General features: G+C 42.2%; 2 protein-coding genes across 3 annotated transcripts in view; one reads left to right on the top strand and one right to left on the bottom strand.

Annotated features, from left to right (window-relative positions):
- Positions 1–21,336, top strand: part of LOC136427445 (CUB and sushi domain-containing protein 3-like) — a 328,428-nt gene that overhangs the window by 167,736 nt on the left and 139,356 nt on the right. For both annotated transcript variants that reach the window (XM_066416298.1, XM_066416299.1), the window contains exons 38-43: positions 1,762–1,878; positions 6,062–6,271; positions 7,109–7,294; positions 8,155–8,332; positions 9,623–9,765; positions 10,093–10,281. In XM_066416298.1, coding sequence (XP_066272395.1) covers positions 1,762–1,878; positions 6,062–6,271; positions 7,109–7,294; positions 8,155–8,332; positions 9,623–9,765; positions 10,093–10,281 — 1,023 coding nt within the window. The remainder of the gene's footprint in view (positions 1–1,761; positions 1,879–6,061; positions 6,272–7,108; positions 7,295–8,154; positions 8,333–9,622; positions 9,766–10,092; positions 10,282–21,336) is intronic.
- Positions 13,002–18,680, bottom strand: LOC136427446 (uncharacterized). The gene is made up of 2 exons (XM_066416300.1): positions 14,667–18,680; positions 13,002–14,296 (listed from the first exon to the last, which is right to left on the bottom strand). The coding sequence occupies exon 1, from the start codon at positions 17,527–17,529 to the stop codon at positions 16,063–16,065; it is 1,467 nt and encodes a 488-aa protein (XP_066272397.1). The 5' UTR covers positions 17,530–18,680; the 3' UTR covers positions 13,002–14,296; positions 14,667–16,062.

The following is a 21,336-nucleotide window of genomic DNA, read 5'->3' as shown; positions in this document are numbered from 1 at the left end:
GTTCCATATACGTATACTGTATTACTCGTATTGGATACCATATAGTGTTTAGTCTTCAGTTTTGTAGAATTGATTAGCATTGTTACTAAGATGTCTAATGATATTTTGTACTACCTACGAACTTGCCATACATTGTACCTGTTACATTTGTTGTGCAAAAAAGTTTAATTTGATTTCATATTGATATTTATCTTCGCCGAGTATTATAGTACTCGGGGAAGATTATGTTTTCGGTTGAAAAATCTGTTGGGTGGGTCTGTATGTATGTCAGGAGCATAACTCAAGAAAACTTCAATCAATCTTTATGATTTTTGGTAGGTGTGTAGTGGTTGTGCAAAGGAAGATCAAGTTCGAAAATGGTTCACCTTGCGTTTTTCAACAGTACTGCAGCGGACTTTGAATTTTTTGTGTTTGTATGTAGGCAAAAAAAAGTGACGGAAACGTTGATGGATCTTCATGATTTTTTGCAGGTGTGTAGATGTTGTAGAAACGGAGGTCAAGTTCAAAAATGGTTCCCCTGGCATTTTCCGTCGGTACTACAGCGGGCTTTGTGTGTATGTGTATTTGTATGTCGCCAACATAACTCGAGAAGCTGTCGATGGTTCTGCATGATACTTAGTGGGTGGGTAAGGTTTACAGAAAGGAAGGTCAAGTTCGATAATGGGCCTTCTAGCGGGTATCTAAAGTATTGCAGCGGAGCTTCAAAGTTTGGGGTGAAATTTTCTGGAGGCGCCAGGTTCATGATTTTTTTTATAGTGGATGGGTCTTGGGGCAGGGAACAAGTGGTGTAAGTTTGGGCCTCTTGACGACTTGTTTTGAGCTGCAGTGGGCCTTTATGTATGAAACTTTGGAGGAGGATAACTCATGCAGGGTTTGGTGTATCTTTATTGCTTTTGGTACGCAGGTACCTTAGGTGATGATTAACATAATGAAATGTATAGTATGCAAATTGGGACTTCATTTACATAATTAAAGAGAGTAATGTATAATCCCATTGAAAGCTGTTACTCGACCTCAATTCAGGGACACTTGGAGGATTGCCTGGCTTGGGATTTAGGTCACCCAGCTGTGTGCCAGCTGTGCGCCCTTCATTTGGTAATAACTCAAGAAGGGGTCAATGGATCATCATGATTTTTGGTTTGTTAATAGCTTAAGTTATAATTTGATTTAGATAGATGGTAATTATGCATATGGGAGCCAATATGCATAATTGATGAGGAAAAACCATAATTCCATAGTGATCAATGGCAGGAATTCGATACTTGTAGCATCTGAAAGTTCATTAAACTTGTTACATATATCAGCACACTCTACACATATACTAGTCCTGTACCACCAAATGATTTTTAACACTATCTACACTGGACTCATTCTCCCCCCCCCCCAGCATAACTTCCAAATGGTATGGTGCATGATCAAATTTGCAGCGGGTGATAAGCATGTAAATATTAATCACTCTCCATAATAAGCCTTGATTATTTGGCGAAGATAAAGTGTTCGTGGAACTCTAGTGCAAAATACTTTTAAGACTGACTCAGAGTCAAAATCTGAAGTGTAAAATGGCGAAGTAGCTAGGCTATTGGACTCGAGTTCGAGAGATCATGGGTCTGATTCCTAGCATTTCTGGCTAGATTTTTTGTCATATTAATGGGAAATAAAACCTGGCGTTTACACGACTTTCCTCACTCCACCCAGGTGTAAAAATATGAGAAGGATTGACTCCGAGTTGCAACGTAATCAATATTTTTTCTTGTCTCTCAGCTTTGTGTGGAGGCTCCTGGACAGAGGACAGTGGACTCATCTTCTCACCTGGCTGGCCAGGAGGTTATGATCATCAACAGAACTGTACCTGGACCATCACTGTCAGTGGTCGAAGTGGTGAGAACATGTCCATTTCTTGTTTTGATTACTCAAAATTATGCAAAGCATTTTGAGGATATAACCATGCAGTAGGCCCAGTTACAGAACTGAATACAAAGAGGATATCAAAAAGAGGAATCAAACCATTATTATTATAAAACACTGTTCCTGTTACAGCTCTGATTTGACTGTATTCAGAATTGTTTTTTTTTCATTTCTTATCTTTTTATTACCTTCGCCGAGAAGGTTATGATTTGTACAGCCTTCGTGTAATGTGTGTGTCCGTCTGTAAACAGTATAACTCGAGAATGCCTGGATGGATCGTCTTCATACTTGGTATGTGGAAAGATCTTCTTAAAACCTCAAAATTGTTAAATTTTGGGCCCCCTAGCTGCTTGCTAAGGTACTGCAGCAGAACTTCCGGGTTTGATATCTCACATTCTGGAATGCCATGGTCATGATTTTTTAGTCGTAGATAGCTCTTGGGAGGGAGATAAAAAGTTGTGTAGGTTTGGGCTACCGACTATAGGGTCTTTTTATCTCCATGAAAAATGGAGATATAGTTTTGGGTGTGTCTGTGTGTCTGTCTGTCTGTCTGTTTGTGTGTCCGGACTGTTTGTGTTTCCGGACTACTGTAGTCAGCATAACTCAAGAACAGCTTGATGGATTACGATTAGGGGTGGATACCGGTTTGCTGGACCTGATTTGGACCTTTATAACATCCAAGAACCGAGTCCAAAAAACCTAAAGCCAAAAACCTGAGTCCAAAAAAACCTGAACAAAGTACAAATATATTTTTCTATTTTGTTTGATAAAAAGTGTTTTGAGTCTCCCCTCTGACAAAAAAGGCATTTAAAACAAGTGCAACATTCAAATATCAAACACTGGTTTATCTTGAAAGTCTTCTCCCCAAGAAACTTTTATAATTGTGCATGTCAGTATTAATTCTCTATGCTCAATATTGGTCTAATAAAACAAAACATCAACTGGACAGGATCAGGTCCAGGTTCAGGTCTGGACCTGAACCTAAATCTCTGGACCTAAACTTGGACTTGAACCTTATTAAGCCGAACCGGTATCCACCCCTAATTACGATGATATTTGGTATGTGGGCAGGTGTTGTGAAGCCGAAATTCAAGGTCGATTTTGGGCCTCCTGATATGTGACCTTGGTACTGCAGCAGAAATTCCATTTTTGTATCTCTTGACCTAGACGTGCTATTGTCTTGATTTTTTGGTGGCAGATAGCTTGTGGTATAATGAAGACGTGGTGTGGGTTTGGGCTCCCTAGCAGCTTGCTCTGGAACTGCAGGGGCGTTATCGTGAAAATCTTCTAAGGAGAATAACTGAACAAAGGAACGATGGATGTCCATGATATTTAGTATGCAGATAGCTTAGACAGAGATGTACATAATGAAGTGTTAGTTATGTTAATTAGGACTGAATTTGCATAACTAATGAGGTAAATCTATATATGCAGTGTTTTCCATTATCAGACTGAAATACATGTAACGTATGTAGTTTATGGAAAGTGGATCATCAACAGATACCAATTATGCAAATACATTCCTAATTTGCATTATTAATGCAAACACCATCATATCTCATCTAATTGGAAAATTACAGGACTGTCACTTAGTATGCAGGTAGCTTAGACAGAGATATACACAGTGAAGTGCAAATTATGCTACTTGTGACTTAATTTGCATAGCTAATGAGGAAAATCTATATTTGCAGTGTTTTCCATTATCAGACTCCAATACATGTAACATATGTAGTTTATGGAAAGTGGATCATCAACAGATACCAATTATGCAAATAAATTCCTAATTTGCATAATTAATGCAATAACACCCTAATTCATCTAATTGGAAAATTACAGGACTGTCAATATTGCAACATGTGTAAGTTAGATAAAGGTGTTTATGACCAAGCATATATTATGCAAATGTGTAAGTCATTTGCATGAATAGAATTGTTCATGGAGATATGAGGTCGTTTGAAACTGCAGGAGCCGATTTTGTTTCAAACTTTGAAAGGGAATAACTCAAGGAGAGGTTGACGGATCGTCATTATATTTGGTATGTAGATAGCTTGAGTGATGATTAACAAGATCAAATGCTAATTATGCAAGGCAGTAGCTAATTTGCATAATCAATGAGGAAAAATATAAATCCGCTGCATTCTATTATAGGACTCTCAAACATGTGTAACCTGAGAAAGAGAGGAATATCGACAGATATCAATTGTGCAAATGAAAACCTAATTTGCATAATTAATGGGAAAATATATCTCCATATTGGTAGATGATGGGGATTTTATTCTTGCAGCATTTCGAAGGTACATATAAGTAGATGTGGACATTATCAGGCATAAATCATGCAAATGAGGACCTCATTTCCATAATTTATGAGGAAATGCTACTGACAATAGCTTTCTCTGCTACTAAGTAAGACCTTGAAGTTCATACTTTGAACAACTTGTGTTATTTGGGTAGCGAGGTTGATCAACTGACGTAAGGCATACAAATGAGGTCTTTATTTGCATAATGAATGGGAAACATTTATACAGTAGAATCCGCTTAACTGCACACCCCATTTGTCAGCGTATTTGGTGCAATTATCCGGCTGGTGCAATTATGCGAAATTGCCCCGCAGGACCGGTAATACACTGTATCATACAGGAGGTGAATAGTTTATAAACATCGGTGTGATGTACGCATTTAGCTGTTAGAAAGCTTTTGTTTTACAGGTACAGTGTGGTAACACCGTAGATTCCACCTCTTGTTAGGGCCAGGTTTATGCATTGAAACGGTAAATTTCAAATTCTCAGGAAAGACATCTCAGGACACAGTGAGTGAAATCAGTAAGCACCAGAGAGGCCCCTGTTATGTTTGGACAGATTAGACTGTGTACATAGTGAACTACTGTACAATGGACTATACCACGTATCCAGTGGGTAGATATGGTTAGATGACTTAGATCAGTGACAGACCATTCTCTTAATAGCATAGCCGAACCCGCGTATACATTCTTTGGGTGAATTTAGGACGTTTCTAGGACGCGGATTCAGCTCTGCCATAAAAGAATATGACAGATGACGTCAGTACCGCACCGTCAAAAACGACTGCTATGTCCGTCCACGCGTCTGTAGCCCTTGCCGAGTCGCTGTGCGGTTTCCGACTAGATCTGAGAACTGGGACTAGATGTACGTTAAGACGCCGGTCTTTTATTATTGCAGCAGTATGTGAATATAGCGCTGCCGCGAACCTAAAACTGCCGTCATCCTTTACGCGAAATCAAATCCCCGCGAACTTCACATTCACAGTAATAAGACAGTGTACAGGTAGAGACCAATCATTATTGAGTACAGCATGCTGTCTGCAATGGAGACCACCTTCGTTTGTTAGTCAAAACAATTTTAGACATATTGGCGGTATTGTGTCACTACATAGGCATTTATCGGCTCATTTGTACCGCGTTTGCCAATTTTTAGCGCACCTTTTTAGTTACTTTGTCGAGGATTTTTGATAAAATTTGATGCAGTTATCCGGCATTGGTGACAATGCACGGTGCAGATATGCGGAGTCACTAACAATGCAGTGAATGGGAACCGGTTTGGGATTTTGGGATTTGGTGCAGTTAAATGGAATGTGCGTTTATCCGAGGTGCAATTAAGTGGCTTCTACTGTAATATGCCACTTAAAAAAGATTAACATCAATCGGTGAAGGTATCGGGTCATGGAACTCTAGTGTTGTTAAGTTGTGAGTTATAATAGAATGATAATCATCTTAGCAGTTGGCTCTTGTTTGTAATATTGATGAATGAAGACCATTCTTAACTAGACTAATTGTACCTTTTTGTCCAACTGAGCTAAGTACAGGTCACAATAAAGACAAGTATCGTAGTCTTGCATATAGGTTTGGCTTCTTCTTGCTTCATGGTAATGGTATAAATGTATGATTGTTTACCTACAGTCGACAGCTTCTTTGCTCTCTATATATAGAGGACTGTGCAGATATGCCTTCCTGATTCAATTTGCAGTTTGTGGCAACTGGTTTTTAGTTTAGCGATGGTACAAGACAGTGTTACAGTAGTTCTGTGTCTTATTGTGATTTTCAGATACTGTTCTTCATTGTATGTAGATTTATTAAAGTAGTCTGAACATTGAGAGTTTTATGAGTCTTTACCACTCTCTGTAGGGATTGAGCTGAAGTTCCAGAACTTCAGTCTAGAGCAGGACTATGACTACGTGTACTTGTTTGATGGTCCCACCACCAACTCCCCTCTTCTGGGCAGCTTCACTGGACAGACACTTCCTCCTGTGCTCTATTCACAGTCCAATGAAGTAGTCATTATGTTGACAACCGACAGCTCAGTAAAAGATGATGGATTTGCACTTCAATATGAAGGTACAGCTTAATGCAACTTGAAACAGACAATGTACTAAAATGTATTGAATATGATATCTTTATTGACCCCACAAAAGTACAGCCACTTTCAAAAGGTGATCTGCAATGACAATGACAATGAACTTTATTGCATATTCATGCCCAACATGGGCTAAATGCATTAGGTAACATTAAGTAAAAGAAAAGGAACATTATGCTATATTCCATCTAAATCTACAGAGTCTCTCCTCTCTTCTTGAAACATTTGTACACAAATTCACATAGTTTTTCAATCATATCGTAGTTTCTAGAAGACATAATACATGTGAATAACTCGTCATTTGTAAGATGCGCACATTTCTTGTCTACAACATACAAGTACAACCAAATGAATACAAATGATTCAACCTAAAGTATACGTACAAGTCGATGAATAAATCAATATGTTTAACAATCATCGTTTACTATATCATTGAAGAGAATCATCAGTCACGTGTGATTACAAGTTACTAGAATATTCTTCAATCAGTCACAGACTTGAAAGGTAGCAAGACACGTACCTCCAAATTTTTGACGACTACTGTACATCATTTAGTTTATATTTCTGTTCAGTGTGTAGCTTTGCAAGCATGTTTTTAGTCAAATATTTGAACGGGCTTTATTATAGGATAAAAGTATGTTCTACATTGGAAGGCTCAAATATTTCATTTTCCGGCAGGATAGTCTGACATGGAAAACGAAATATCTGAACCTTCCATTCTGCTGTTTTTCATGGTTGCTGCCATCATGGCGCCTTTGCTAGACATATTTTACAACAAGATGTACATGTCATGTATGTTATGCTGTGATTCCTGTTAGCATTCCTTGCACGAGACTGTGTCACACCACCGGCTCTGCAAAATGGTCACATCATTGGGACCAGCTTTGCAGCGGGCTCTGTGATTCGATATGACTGTGACGAGGGTTTCATTGTGAGCAGCCCACCAGTTCTCGTCTGTCAGCAGGATAGTCTGACATGGAACAACCCTTTCCCCACATGTGACGGTAGGTAGAGCAAAAGCACTGATGGGCATTTTCTTCCTATTTTCAGCCATAACTACACTGTACTTCAGGATAATACCAGAACAGCTGCAATGAATAACAAGAGACCTCTGTCTAAAGTTTTTGTACATTTCTTGCATTATCTTCTCTAAGACTTATTAATCGATTGAAAAACCAATATTAGGCTACTTAAAGGGATGCAGAAGACCAGAGGAGAGTGTTATTTTCTAACAGACCACATTTTTATGATTCGTAGTTCTTGGGAAAATGACAGCGATGAGACTGGTATTCTGCCATCTTTATGAATAAAAAATCAACCAAATTTGTAAAGATTATTCACAGATAAACAAATAAATGAATCATTTATAATCCAGGAATTGATTGGTGCCCCTTCATGAAGACCCATGGGGTGTGATGCATGATGAGAATCATCCCTTAAGTTTTGGCTCCTATGGGATAATTGCTGAAGTTCCAGATCAATTTTTGGGTGAATGCAATAGAAGAATTAAGTTGCTAAGGGTAGAAATTGATGAACAAGTTATTCACACACATGCTACAAACCTAAATTTTTAATTATCAGACCTAGATTTCCTAAGAGCTGCCAATTTTTGTGAGGGCAAAATTTTAATGGAAATTATATAACTGCAACTGATTACAAATTAATACAATTATACTGTTTTTACAGAAGCAATCATGAATATAACACCTTGGGCACAGTTTTAAAGAAATTTTCATCTGGTTATTGATATACAAACTTTTCACAAAGTAATGTCACCGAACCCTTCATTATAGGATAGGCTCCTCAAATTATTTTAAGTCTTATATTGAGTGACTCACCACTGTGTACCATGTCTCCACCACAGCTCCATGTGGTGCCAACTACACCGCCCTGTCAGGCACCATCCTGAGCCCAGACTATCCCGGGTCGTATGGTAACCAGCGGGACTGTCTTTGGCGTATCATGCTGCCATACGGCATGGCATTACAGTTCAGCTTTGTTGTGTTTGATGTGGAGGACGGGTATGACTACCTCACCTTCAGGTCAGCACCAATTATGTCGCACTTCACCTTAACCTTGACCCATCCTCATCTCAACTATGGTCGCCTTCAGCACTATCAGACAGATTATAGCTTTGTCTTAAGATGAACCTAATACCTGTATTCAGGAATTTGAAGAGAAATTGCGGAGCAAGACTCTTTGGATCCTGAAGAAAAGGAACATTCAGACTATGGCTGTCTTCAAGACCCATCCCTCTGTCATGGGATGGAAATTTGCTTCTTGGGAAGGATAAAAATTTCACCCCGTCCGTCCAACATATCTGAACTTCATGACATAGAATTGATAAAAAGGTATTTTTGTTTACTAAGCTTAGAATGATTTAATAGTGAATATCAAGAACATGGGCTCCCAAACATTGAGTGGGCCAGGAAACTGGATAGACTGTTGCAGGTGTGACAAATGGTCTTTTGGGCAGGATCTGGGCTAATTCTCTTACATGTACGAACATCAATACGGCGCGTCTATACCTCTAGTGTGCTCTCACCAAATAGTACCAAGACTTGGTTCGGTTTACAGTTTGATGTGATATTTATTCAGTATACTAATGTCGATAACATATAAGGAATATGATTAAGGGACTAACTGAACGAAAGAAGTTAGTAATATAATAACATATATATAGACACAGACACCTGAACAGAAGTTGACGGATGACAGTGCAAGTGATACTGTTCTAAACCGGCGCGAAGTCAAGACTACAACGGGACGATCCTCGGCTCTGATTCTAATCTGCATGATGATGACTGCTCTCAAGGCAGTGTCCCGCGACTTTTATCATATTTTTGGGAGGCGGAGCTTTGCAAGCGCGACGGGGCATGGCCAGGCTGACGTCAGGACGTGCCCGTGTCACGTGGCGAGAACACGTGACCCCGGGCCGTCCTACACTAATATGACGTCTGTTACACAGGCAGAAATTTACAACAGGTAAAGCAGAAAGGAGGAGTCAAATTCACTTCAGTTAATTTCTAAGACTATTAGTACTAAAAAATGCTATCTTGAGGATGTATACAGTCATGAATAAATCAATTACCAAATTAACTGAAGGGACCACCCTAGTGATTCATAAATAAATGAATCTGTAAACTATGCTTTTATTGTGACCTGTACTTAACCCAGTGGGCATATATATGTTTAAGGTCCTCATTCATTCATTATCTCTTTTTAAAGAGTCTAACTTTTAAAAATAGTCTAGATGTATCTACTATTAAAATCTTTGATAAGTAACTCAAGTAAGTATAGGTACATCCAACTGTCCTTGCTTTTGTCTTCAGAGACGGGCTAAGTACGTCCTTACCTGTCATGGTTCAGCTGACTGGTACTCAAGTAAATGACACCTACATCCCCTCCAACAACGTGCTGGTACAGCTCACCTCTGACTACTCAGTGGACGGCAAGTTCATAATGCACTTCACAGGTAGATACAGTTTTTACTGCTGCATTACTTTTAAAGACTCCAGAGTGTATAGGAGATGTGATTTAAGGGATGTTGGATGCATCAGCCCTTCACCAACTGGACCCATGGCTAATCAGACCAACGTGGCTCAACACCATAACCCCAACCCTGACCAAGTTGACCAGGGTGTTGGGGCAAGTTGACCAGAGTGTTGGGCCAATATGACTTGGCCGAGTTTGTAAAGGGCCAAATTGTCCTGATCCTTGATTTCTAAGTATCCAGTCATATTAGGGGCTATTGATTCATAAGATTACTTTTCAATCATTGATTTGTTTGTTTTATTATCAGGTGTTGCTTCCCGGAGCTGCCCTACACTTCCACGTGTACAAAATGCCATGCAGATTGGAAATGGCAATGCTATTGGGGACGTGGTGAGATATGTTTGCAACCGTGGGTACACCATGATGGGGGCGTCCACCTTGACCTGCAGGGGTGGCAACATCACAGCCTGGGACAACAGCCCACCAACGTGTTCAGGTGTGTGTTTCAACCAGTATGTATTACGGTTTTACCTTCGGCAAGAAGGTTATGGAATCAGTTATGCCAGCCGTGGGGTGGGTCCGAATGTATGTCAAGAGCATAACTCGTGACATGTCTTCATAATTTTTGGTATGTGAGTAGCAGTTGTAGGACCGAAGGTCAAATTCAAAGATGGTTCACCTGACGTTTTTGTACAGTTCCGCAGCGAGCTATGTATGTTTGTGTGTTGGTTTGTGTATAGCATAACTCGAAAAGGACCTGGTGTTTATGGTTGCGCATGATATAGTGGATGGGTAGGATTCACAGAAAGGAAGGTCAAGTTCGATAATAGGCCCCCTACAGCTAGCGGATACGTAAGGTACTACAGCGGAGCTTCAAAGTTTGAGGTCAAATTTTCTGCAAGTGCTACGGTCATGAATTTTGTGTAGAAGATAGTTCATGCCAGTCACAGGAAGTAAGTTTTGTGCGTTTGGTGTCCTAGCTGCTTGCTAACGTTATAACTGCAGTGGGTTTTTGTTTTGAGATAAATGAGACAAGAGTGTGCTTGGCGTGAGAAATTTATCTAATCTTCAAAGACGGCAGCCAAAGCTAAATGTCGGTGGAACTAGGCTAAATAGAAAAACGAAATTAAAACCAAACAGCTACATGTACAGTATAAGGCAGTTCTTTGATATTCATATCAAGTTTCAATGTCATTTTTCCCTGCTTAACATTTTGTTGCATCTTAGGCATTCTGTGAGAAGTTAGAAGAGAAACTTTTTTTCCTACTGTGAGCTAATTCTGTCCAGGATTACAGTGTACATGTACATTAGAGAAGGCCTAAGGCTAATGGCAGGACGATCCTGCCAGCAGCACAAAAAATTGCACTGCATACAGGACGATCCTGCCAGCAGTGCAAAAATTTGCACTGCATACAGGATGATCCTGCCAGCAGTACAAAAATTTGCACTGCATACAGGATCATTCTGTAAACACCTAATATCTGCTGTTACCGTAATAATTACATATGCTAGCTTCTGATTGGTTGCGAAAATGCATTGAAAAAAAGGACGATCCTGACAGCAGTGCAAAAATTTGCACTGCATACAGGACGATCCTGACAGCAGTGCAAAAATTTGCACTGCATACAGGATGATCCTGCCAAATTTTTGCACTGCTGTCAGGATCGTCCTTTTTTTCAATGCATTTTCGCAACCAATCAGAAGCTAGCATATGTAATTATTACGGTAACAGCAGATATTAGGTGTTTCAAGATGTCGGCCATCATCACAGCATATCTAAGGACCTACCAGGTGATATCAGCGCGATCCGATCGGATCCGGCGAACGCATGAGCTGGAAACCGGGCAATTTTAATTTCATAATTTCAGCTAGACTTAACCTATTCATGGGGCATATTTCGGATCGTGATTATAGTCATGTTTTATCTCAAATATCATCGATGCTAGGTGCCAAATTTCTGACATGCTCCTGGGTACTGATACTCCCATCCGAGCCCTCTATTAATTGAGCTGAACTACTAGTTAACGTACAACGTACAAGTAACAGCCGTTTCGTTATCACAACTGACTCTTTTTTATGCTGAAATTTTTGAATCCGTCGAATCAACAGCTTGAGAAACGCACTTTTAATAGAACTTATTAGAAGGAATACACCCCCCCTCCCACTGGATCCTAATGTCAATTGTTCAATAAATCCCATGACTTCATCAGACAGGTGTGGTTGTGCTGTCATTGATTATTACGAGTCATGTCTTGTTTACTGCTCGCCTCTTGGTACTCATTCAGTAACAGGGCGGCCTGGAAATCCGCCCAGTTGGAAAACTTATCTCCAGCCTTCATGGCTGCCGCCATGTTCCTCGCTGAGTCCTTTTGCGCGGGCAATCTTTTTGCGAGCTCTGATTGGCTGAAAATTTTTCCTGTCAGCAGTAGAAATTTTTGCACTGCATACAGGAAAAATCCTGTATGCAGTAGAAATTTTTGCACTGCATACAGGATGATCCTGACAGCAGTGCAGATTTTTCTACTGCATACAGGATCATCCTGTATGCAGTGCAAAAATTTCTACTGCATACAGGATCATCCTGACAGTAGCCACAACCTTAGAGAAGGACATGTTTAAAAATAGGTTACCTTTCAGAGCATGGCAGATGAGAAAAATGGCAGAAAAGTAAATCTAATACAGGCTGCCCGTATTGATAAACTATCAATGTCTAACCTCCTTGGTCAGTGTAACCCTTATCCTGCTTTAAGCATACCTAGTAAAAAATATGATTATGGTGATTTACAAAGTCAGACGGCAAGTATTCAAAGAATGAATATTTTCTATACTAACACAGGTCACTGTCAGGATGAGGAAGTAGTCCATCTCTTTTGCTGTTAAAAGTTAAGGCAATAGGCAGCTGGACTGTACAAAGCTTTGGTACTAAGTAACACAATTTCAAGATTTGGATGAGTTGCTGCTCAATATCAATTGCTAATGAGTAATGTACAGTGCCACACCAAAGGTCCAAAAAAATACCATAACAAAAATTTGGTACAGAATGGCTACCTCAATAGGATAGCACATGCATGTCGGAAAACCTTCTTTGATTTACTGTGCCCACGTTTCAGGTTTCAGGTTCTCATCTTTCTCATACAAAATTGTGCATTCCATGAAGTAAAAAAAGTCTTACAGATTCTCTTGTATGTTGAACAAAACTATAATCAAACTACACAATGATCTCCAACCCATCTATCGTATTGTTTCTCTGTTATACTGTGAATGCAGAAATGTTCGCGGTGGTTTTATGTTCGCGGTTTTCGCGGTGAACTTTCGGCACCGATAAACTTTTGCCCGCCTATGGCTGTAGCGCTACTATTGTTTCAAACGCGAGCTTAAAACCACTGCGAACACTCTATTTTCTCCCTATCGTGAATTAAAAACCATGCGAACTCAAATACATTTACAGTATGCAATTCCTTCTGTAACAACCCTACATGTACATATCTATATAACACACAGAAGATGAATTATGTGTACAGTTGTATAATATTGTACAGCGTACAGGTTTCTCGTTTTTGCTGTAAAACACAGATAACATGCAAGTACTGTAAGTATCTCAGTTTTGTACAGTAGTATAGGGACAGCCTTGTTACCTGTCACTATCAGGCATGCAGGCATGAACCCAAGCTCAACTTTTGCTTCTGTCCCACTTTACAGGATTATAAATAAATCTTGCCCGTCAATCTGTTTACAAGTCTTAACAAGCGTACATTATAGCACATTCCATTTAACACTTACTAATGTCAGCCAAGTCTAAACTAGACGGTGGAACTAGGCTAAATAGAAAAACGAAATTAAAACCAAACTGGAACGTGTTACAAAAATATGTCGGCTTAACTGTGTAACAACAACAAAAACAGCTAAAAAGGCGTTCCATTTAACACTACTAATTATTTATTTACTAGTACCACTCACTTCTGTATTTAGAATGCTTCCTGTTCCGGTCTACTGTGAATGTTACAATGTCCCTTATATTTCACTATCTACTGGTATTTTTGTTTTTTTCATAATGTTACATTTTTAATGTTACATAATGTTACAGTTTTATTCTACCTTGTACTTGATGCGGTCAACGAGGGATCAACCTCAGATAATTTGTCGGTAAATTCTCCCTTTACGATTTTGCGCCATTTCCAAGTCCACAAATCAAGCCCAGTGTTGGGCGAAACACAAGGAATAGTTACTTTCAAGACAGGACTGGTACACCGTTGTCACCACTGCTGCCGTGTGGATAAGGAGATACAACACAGTAAATGATTTCCCTGCCCTTAGTCGTGCCCGCATGCCCCGTTCAGCACCTCCAACCAATGTCCTTTTCTCCAACCTACTCCAAATCTATAAACCTCCTTTGTTTCACGTTTTTCCGTTGGGGTTCCGGGTGGTAAGAACAACGTTGTGGCCATAACTTTTGGATTGAAACGGGTTCACACTTCCTTCAAGAGCTTTCTTCGCTGTAAAAATACCTGTCGCTGGGATATACATTTTGTACAGTAAATTTGAAAAACCCACTATTGTCTGTCATTGGGTTATAATGCCCTGTCACATGGCATTCAACTAGCAAATATGGAGATGTTCCATTACCATCTCAACCTACTGCGTCAGCTTGCTTACGACTTGACACTGAATAAATTTGCATTGAAAAACAGACTGCCTTGTGTACGCTTTTGCCCCGAACACAACATAGGCGAGCAACAATAGAAAATACTGTCAGCACCGATCTTTCTAAAAGTTACATGTAGATTATAAAAAGGAAAACTGCGTGAGAACTATGCATTATTTGAAACAAAACAAGGAACATAGAGTATTGGAGATTCTTTTTACACAACCGGTAATTCTCACCTGCTAACGTTTCGATGTCTGTCAGACACCTTCATCAGAGCTTCTGACTGGAGTACTGCTTCTCACCGCTATAAGTAGCGCTTTTGCGGTGAGAACACTGTCTCAAATGTGGCTAAGTTTGTATCCCCCCTCGTCTCGGTTCATCACTGGTGTTGTCTTCCTTATCCAGACTGCATCCTTAATCCACCGGGTGCGTCTGTTATCCTCTCTGTCGATGACCTTGGCCCCCTCCCAGTCAATGACGCAGTTGTGTCTGGCAATGTGGTCAGTGACTGCCGATTTCTTGTCTACTTGCTGTGCTTGTCTTTTCTGTGACCTTGTGTACTTTACCACTTCAATGCTGTCAGCTTCCTTCTTATGTTCTTCCAGTCTAGTCCCAAAGGTCCTTCCTGTTTCACCTATGTAGACTTCATTGCAGCTCTTTCATGGAATTTTGTACACACAATCCGTTTTTGCTAGGTCATCCAGTTTATCCTTAGGGTGCACTAGCAGGCTCCTGAGTGTCGTTTTGGGCTATATAATTACTGCGGTGGACAAGGAACAAATATTTTATTCATACCTGCTTTAGCCCCCGTATCTGCGTCAACTTGGACCGCTAAGGACAACTCAGGGAGCTAGCATTCGGAGTGCGAACCGAGCACACTTTAATGGTAACCAAAATCAAGGAAGACAAGATGGCGGACAAAATGGCCGCCACGCAACACGAGGCAGGTGACCTATAGCGTCATGGGGTCATGACCTAGGTCAACCTATAATAACAATAATATTAATATCTATATATTGGCGTGATCTACTTTCTTCTTCAACTGTAACGAGAGAGCTTACTTCTTTTGTAACGAGAACGTTTCTGTGACTGTGAGAAAGTAACTAGTGTTATACAGAGAAATGTTTTTCTGCCGTCTACTTTTTCTATGTTTCTCTTTGAACGAATAACTGTCAACTGGGAACGTTCTAAATCTAACACATGTGTGACCTTATAGAAGAATGGAAATAACGTTTCTAACCACGAATGTAACTTGTCCTGCCTTCTAATTTAACAAAGTGACTAAGTCTACTACTTGGAGTTACTTGTCCTGTCTTCCATTTTAACAGAGTGACTTAAGTTTACTACTTAGTGCTTGGAGTTACTAGTACTTGTCCTGCCTTCTAATTTAACAGAGTGACTTAAGTCTACTACTTAGTACTTGGAATTACTTGTCATGCCTTGTAATTTAACGGAGTGATCTACTACTTGGAGTTACTTGTCATGTCTTCTAATTTAACAGAGTGATTTAAATCTACTACTTGGAGAATACTTACTGCATATTCATTCAACATCATGAATGTTTGATCATGTGAAATAAATGTCAGAGTTCTGTAAGTGTTCCATATTGGGTCATAAAGGCACAGAATAAATTTACTTCTTGCAGAAAATCTCACTGTATTCGAATACAATGTCACATGGCCATGTGAAGTAACTATCAGAGTTCTGTAAATGTTCGATGTTGGGGTTATGAAAGTTCAAAGTCTTTGAGGTAAGATGGTTGTTGAGTAAGCCGGCCTGACCGCCGCGGTGATGAGGGGGGGTCTGACAGAGTTCGTTCTGGTACGGCAGGAGGGGTGGCTGGAAACTCTGATGGTGCCGGGAAGTTCTGCTGCAGGTTCTGCTCTCGACTGGTACTGCGGGTGGAGTGACAGGAATGTCTGTTGGTGCCGGGATGTTCTGGTGATGGTTTTGTTCTGGTACTGCAGGTGGAGTGGCAGGAATGTCTGGAGGTACCACAAAGTTCTCATGTTCATCGCTGACTGCGTCATCATCATCGGAAGCAGTCTCACTGTATGTTGGGTGGCGGTGTTGGGGTGAGACCTGGCTGGGGACTAAGTAACATTCTGCAGGATGAACTCTGTAGGACCGAGATCTCAGTTGGCGGCCGATGAATTTGGAAATGTGCACAAAGTCTCTATTCACAGCGGTAACTATGTATCTGTTGCGGGCCTGGGACTTATCTCTGTCGGCATGGAGGTAGACCAAGTCACCAACAGTGATAAGGGGGGCGGGCTTGACCTTTCTCGTGGATGCTTTCGATTTGGAACTAGGTGTGTGATTGTCCAATCGACGTTGGTTCTGTTTGGCTAGGAGAGATTTGTCAGATAATGGGATTTGTTCTCCATTGAACTGATCTCTTTGGAAAAGGTATTCACGAGACGATAGGCCATTTGAACGAACTTTAGCATTAACACGTGCTGTTATCACAGCAAGTTGAGCAGGAGATACTGGTTGGCCAAGGGGGTCTACTTTGCAGAGTTCTTCTCTCATCTCCTCGATCGCCCGTTCTGCAACTGGGTTTTTGTTGATGTTTTTGAACTCCCCTATTTCGATTTGAAGGTGGTTTTCGGCTAGCCAGGTATCCTGGGTCAGGGCCTGGAATCCTGGTGCTGGGTCGCAGCGGATGACTGCAGGAGGACCGTCCAGAGGGCAGAGGGGTGCACATAAGGTAATGAGTCCATCACGGAGAGCGGTTGAAGTTTCGTCAGGGACGATCTGGGTGGACGTATAAGAGGTACTGCACTCTCTGACGACAAGGATGTTCTGCCGTGCTCGTTTCATGACATCTGCTGCAAAGGTAGCTAGGATGGTCTGGGGAGGAGGCTGAGTCATGAAGGTAGGAGGAACAGGGATGTGGCATTTGAGAGCAGCACATTGATCGCAAGCTGCTGTGACCTTCTGGACAACAGTATCCATGCCCAGGGCATAGAAGTATCGAGACATAACCGCCTTGAGCTGGTGTTGAGAAGGATGTCCTAGCTTGAGATGTATAGCTGTGGTAAGGCCGTGCACTACGTTACGGGGGACTATAATCCTGTCTCTTGTCATACCAAACATGTCTCTATTGGGAACAACCAACAGGCCGTCAGTGGTAATGGTGGCCTTTGCCAGGTAAGATTTGATGTCCCGGATGTGCGTTTCTTTTTTGGATGGACGTGTGCCTTGCTGAAGGTGGGTGAAGACACGACGTAGGGAGGGGCAAGAGCTCTGGATAGTACTCCAGGCACTGCGGCTGGTGTAGATTGGGTTGTTGAGGTCTGTGTCAGGGCTGACAGTAGCTGTGTTAACTACCGGTTCTTAGCTCAGAGCATGTACAAAGGAACATATTTGGCAATGGCTGTCAGTACAATCCAATGGGTGTCTGCTTGCAAAATCAGTGGAAAGATTGTATTTACCACTGATGTGTTTGACGGTAATGGGAAACTGGCTGACTGCTGCCAAGAAGGTAGAAACTCTTGGGCTATACGAGAATTCACCACGTCGTAGCTTCTCAACTGCCTCGACGCATGGTTTGGAATCAGTAAGGATGAATGCAGGCATAGTGGTTTGAATGAGGTAAGGCTTGAAATGTTTCAGGGCGGAGGTTATTGCAAGGGCTTCCAGTTCACAGGGTAACCACTGACGTTGGTACTTTTTGAGTTTACAACTGAAGAATCCAGCTACCCTAGTGTTGTTGTCTCTGCGAATAAACAGCGTAGCCCCTATCCCTGTGGGTCTCACTGCTGCGTCGGTGACAAGCCAAAGTTCATCATCTGGTCTGGGAAGGACAACAGCTTGATGTGACTTAAGACCCTGCTGAGCCTTGCGGAACACTGAGAGCTGGTCATCTGTCCACTGGATCATGTCGCTGGAGGAATGGCCTGCTACCATATCATCCAATGGACCTAGCAAGACTGACGTGCCTGGGATGACACGGGACAGGGCTGATATCTTGCCCTGGTCCCAGTGCCAACCAAGTATTGTTGTATTGGCTGGGCAGATGATGGTCTTGGATGGAGACAGTCGCAGGTCACAGTTCTGTAATGCTGTCAGGACAGCACTCCAGTTGGTAAGCAGCTCTTCATAGGTGTTTCCACCGCAGTACAGGTCATCTGCTATCTTTGCAACCATTCCACGCATCAATAAATCCCCCAAAGTGCGTGACATGAATTCCTCCAACGCTGTTTCACTACCAGGCATGCCCATGGCACTGCGACAGTAAACTCTGATTCCTTTGAATAGAGTGACAATACCGCAATACTTGCGTGAGGATGGGTGTAAGGGAATCTGGTGATAAGCAGAGGTCAAGTCAGATACTATAAGGTACTTCCAGCATGCAATTTGGCGCATGACCTGATTGACATTTGGGAGTAACGACGGCTGGGGCTTACAGTATTTGGCGACATCAGTGAATGCAGTGACCAATCGGTGACCACCTTTTGGTTTATTGACCAAGAATGAGGGGTTGAGGTATTCTACCACTGTGTAAGCAGACTCCGGCGTAGAAATCACCCCATGTGTCTCAAGCTCGTCCAGCTTCTGCTGTAGTTCTACCAAGCGGTTTCTTCCATAGAGTGGGAGACGTCCTTTTCGCTGTGGGGGTTGTGCGGGACCCATGTTAACGACTGCATGGATGGGGCCGACTGCTCCATTGTAGCCTGGAAAGTCTGTATTGAAAACGTTGTCAAAGTCTTGAAGCATGGACGACATACGGTATCGTTGTGTGGAATTCAGGATATTGTCCGGGTCTAACTGGACTGAGTCAGAAAAGGGTTGGGGCTCTGGGATGTGAGCAGGCAGTGTGTCTTGTGTGGGTAACTCATTGTCTGGTAGAATGTCTTCAACCGGGACTACTGGGGTTGCATTAAACAGGTGCATGTTCTTGGTCACGTTAACTGGTGCACAGGAAACGTTGGGTACCCTAATGTAGCCAGCTATGTTCCGGTAAGTCCCCTGCCGGAATGCCTTCAAGTGTTCACAAGACAGAGAGTCCTGTCGTGGTTCCAGAGCAACATCTGGGTTAGTATCTAGCTCATCTGGTAGTTGGAGCTCCAAGTAGTCATTAGGCCATAGCGTAGTCGTTTTATCTTGCATGCAGAGCAAATTGTTGGTGATGCGGTGTATACATGGCCGGGGTGGTTTTGATGATGAAGAATAGTCGGTGGCAGAGCCGTCAGCAAGATGTATCTGGCGTGTCTTGAAGTTAATGGTGAAACCGTTAGCTTCAAGGAAGGGACTCCCTGCTATGATGGGAGAGGCTAAGTCTGAGACCACAAGAGCATCAAACCGAAGTGGGACTTTTCTTCTGTAGAACGTGGTTCTGCACTCACCCAGGACACCGGCCATTCGCCCCCCATCTGCTTGACTCGGAGTTTGCGAGGTGTTGGGATGTATGCGTAGACCCAGACGCTTTGCCTCATCTGCCCTGATCATGCTTGACTCCGCTCCAGAGTCTAGTAGAATGTTGACTGGCTGCCCATTGTTGAAGACTTCCAAATGTGGAGAGGCACGAACAGTGACCCTTGACATGAGAGCGGGCTGGTCATCGACAAAGGTTGATGTTTCAGTACGAAGGACGCTAGCTATAGGTTCTTCATCATCAGAAGGATCAATATCACTGTAGTCTTCCACCTCAACAGCTCTTGTTCGTACCATGTATTTCTTGTCCTGCTCAGGTAAGTATGGGCAAACACTGAGGAAATGATCATACACTGACCTGCCTGCTTGCTTGCAAAGTGGGCATGCCCTGTTGTGACTCTGTGGTTTGGGGCGTCGGCTACGTCCTTGTGGAGCTCTTGGGGATTGTTTACGGGTCTGTTCAAGACGGAGCGATCTTACATTCTCATCGTCCTGTAGCTCTGCTAACAAGGTGTCTACAGACAGGGATATTTCTGGTTTGATCGATGATAGGGTCTTATTCCTCAGCTCAGCACCATATCGCTGTTTGACTTTGGCAGGAAGTCCTGGGTGCAGCATTTGGAGCCACAGTAACACAACCATGTTCTAAACAGATGTTGGCAATATCCAGAAAATACCCCCCGGTCGATTGGAATCCGAAATGGAGCCGTATTGCTTGCCAGATATCGGTAAATGAAGTACTTGCCTTGACTATTCGGTTTCAGCTGATAACCGGACAGAAGTTAGCAACCTGGCCTAGCATCAGCTCCAAACTTGCCGCCTTCTGCGCTGCCGTTCTCCATTGCGGCTCTGGTACGGCTTCTCCATCGTTGGTGTATCCCCGGTGCTCGTCTCCCGCTGTACGTTTCTGCCATGTGACGCCGTCAGCCAAGAATGGAGTGAAGCCTGGGTCCAGAGATAGTACGTAGATTTGGTTGGCCCGCCAATTTTCGAACGAGTTGATTGTTTCCTTTTTCGTTAAGCACCACTGCTTTGGTGCCCGGTTCGCTGTTGCCATCCCGGCTGTTTAAGGGCGTTTTCCAACTTCTTAGGGTAGACAGCGTTGAGACGAAATCCTGCCGATGCCACCACGTCAACTTGGACCGCTAAGGACAACTCAGGGAGCTAGCATTCGGAGTGCGAACCGAGCACACTTTAATGGTAACCAAAATCAAGGAAGACAAGATGGCGGACAAAATGGCCGCCACGCAACACGAGGCAGGTGACCTATAGCGTCATGGGGTCATGACCTAGGTCAACCTATAATAACAATAATATTAATATCTATATATTGGCGCTGCTTGGGATCGTGTAACCACTATGAGCTTGTGGTTCCGGGTCGGAGTTCAAATCTGACCAGGGATTGGGTCATGACACGGTAATCTGCCGGAAATACGTGGTCGTCACCCTGATTTCTGCCCCCTATTGCTTGGTGATCATTTCAGCCGTGCATAGATTTTTTGTTTTTCCTGAAAAGCCCATGAGTTG

This window comes from Branchiostoma lanceolatum, chromosome 2 (assembly GCF_035083965.1).
Source record: "Branchiostoma lanceolatum isolate klBraLanc5 chromosome 2, klBraLanc5.hap2, whole genome shotgun sequence".
Taxonomy (NCBI): Eukaryota; Metazoa; Chordata; class Leptocardii; order Amphioxiformes; family Branchiostomatidae; genus Branchiostoma; species Branchiostoma lanceolatum.
This window is presented reverse-complemented; position numbering and strand designations above follow the sequence as displayed.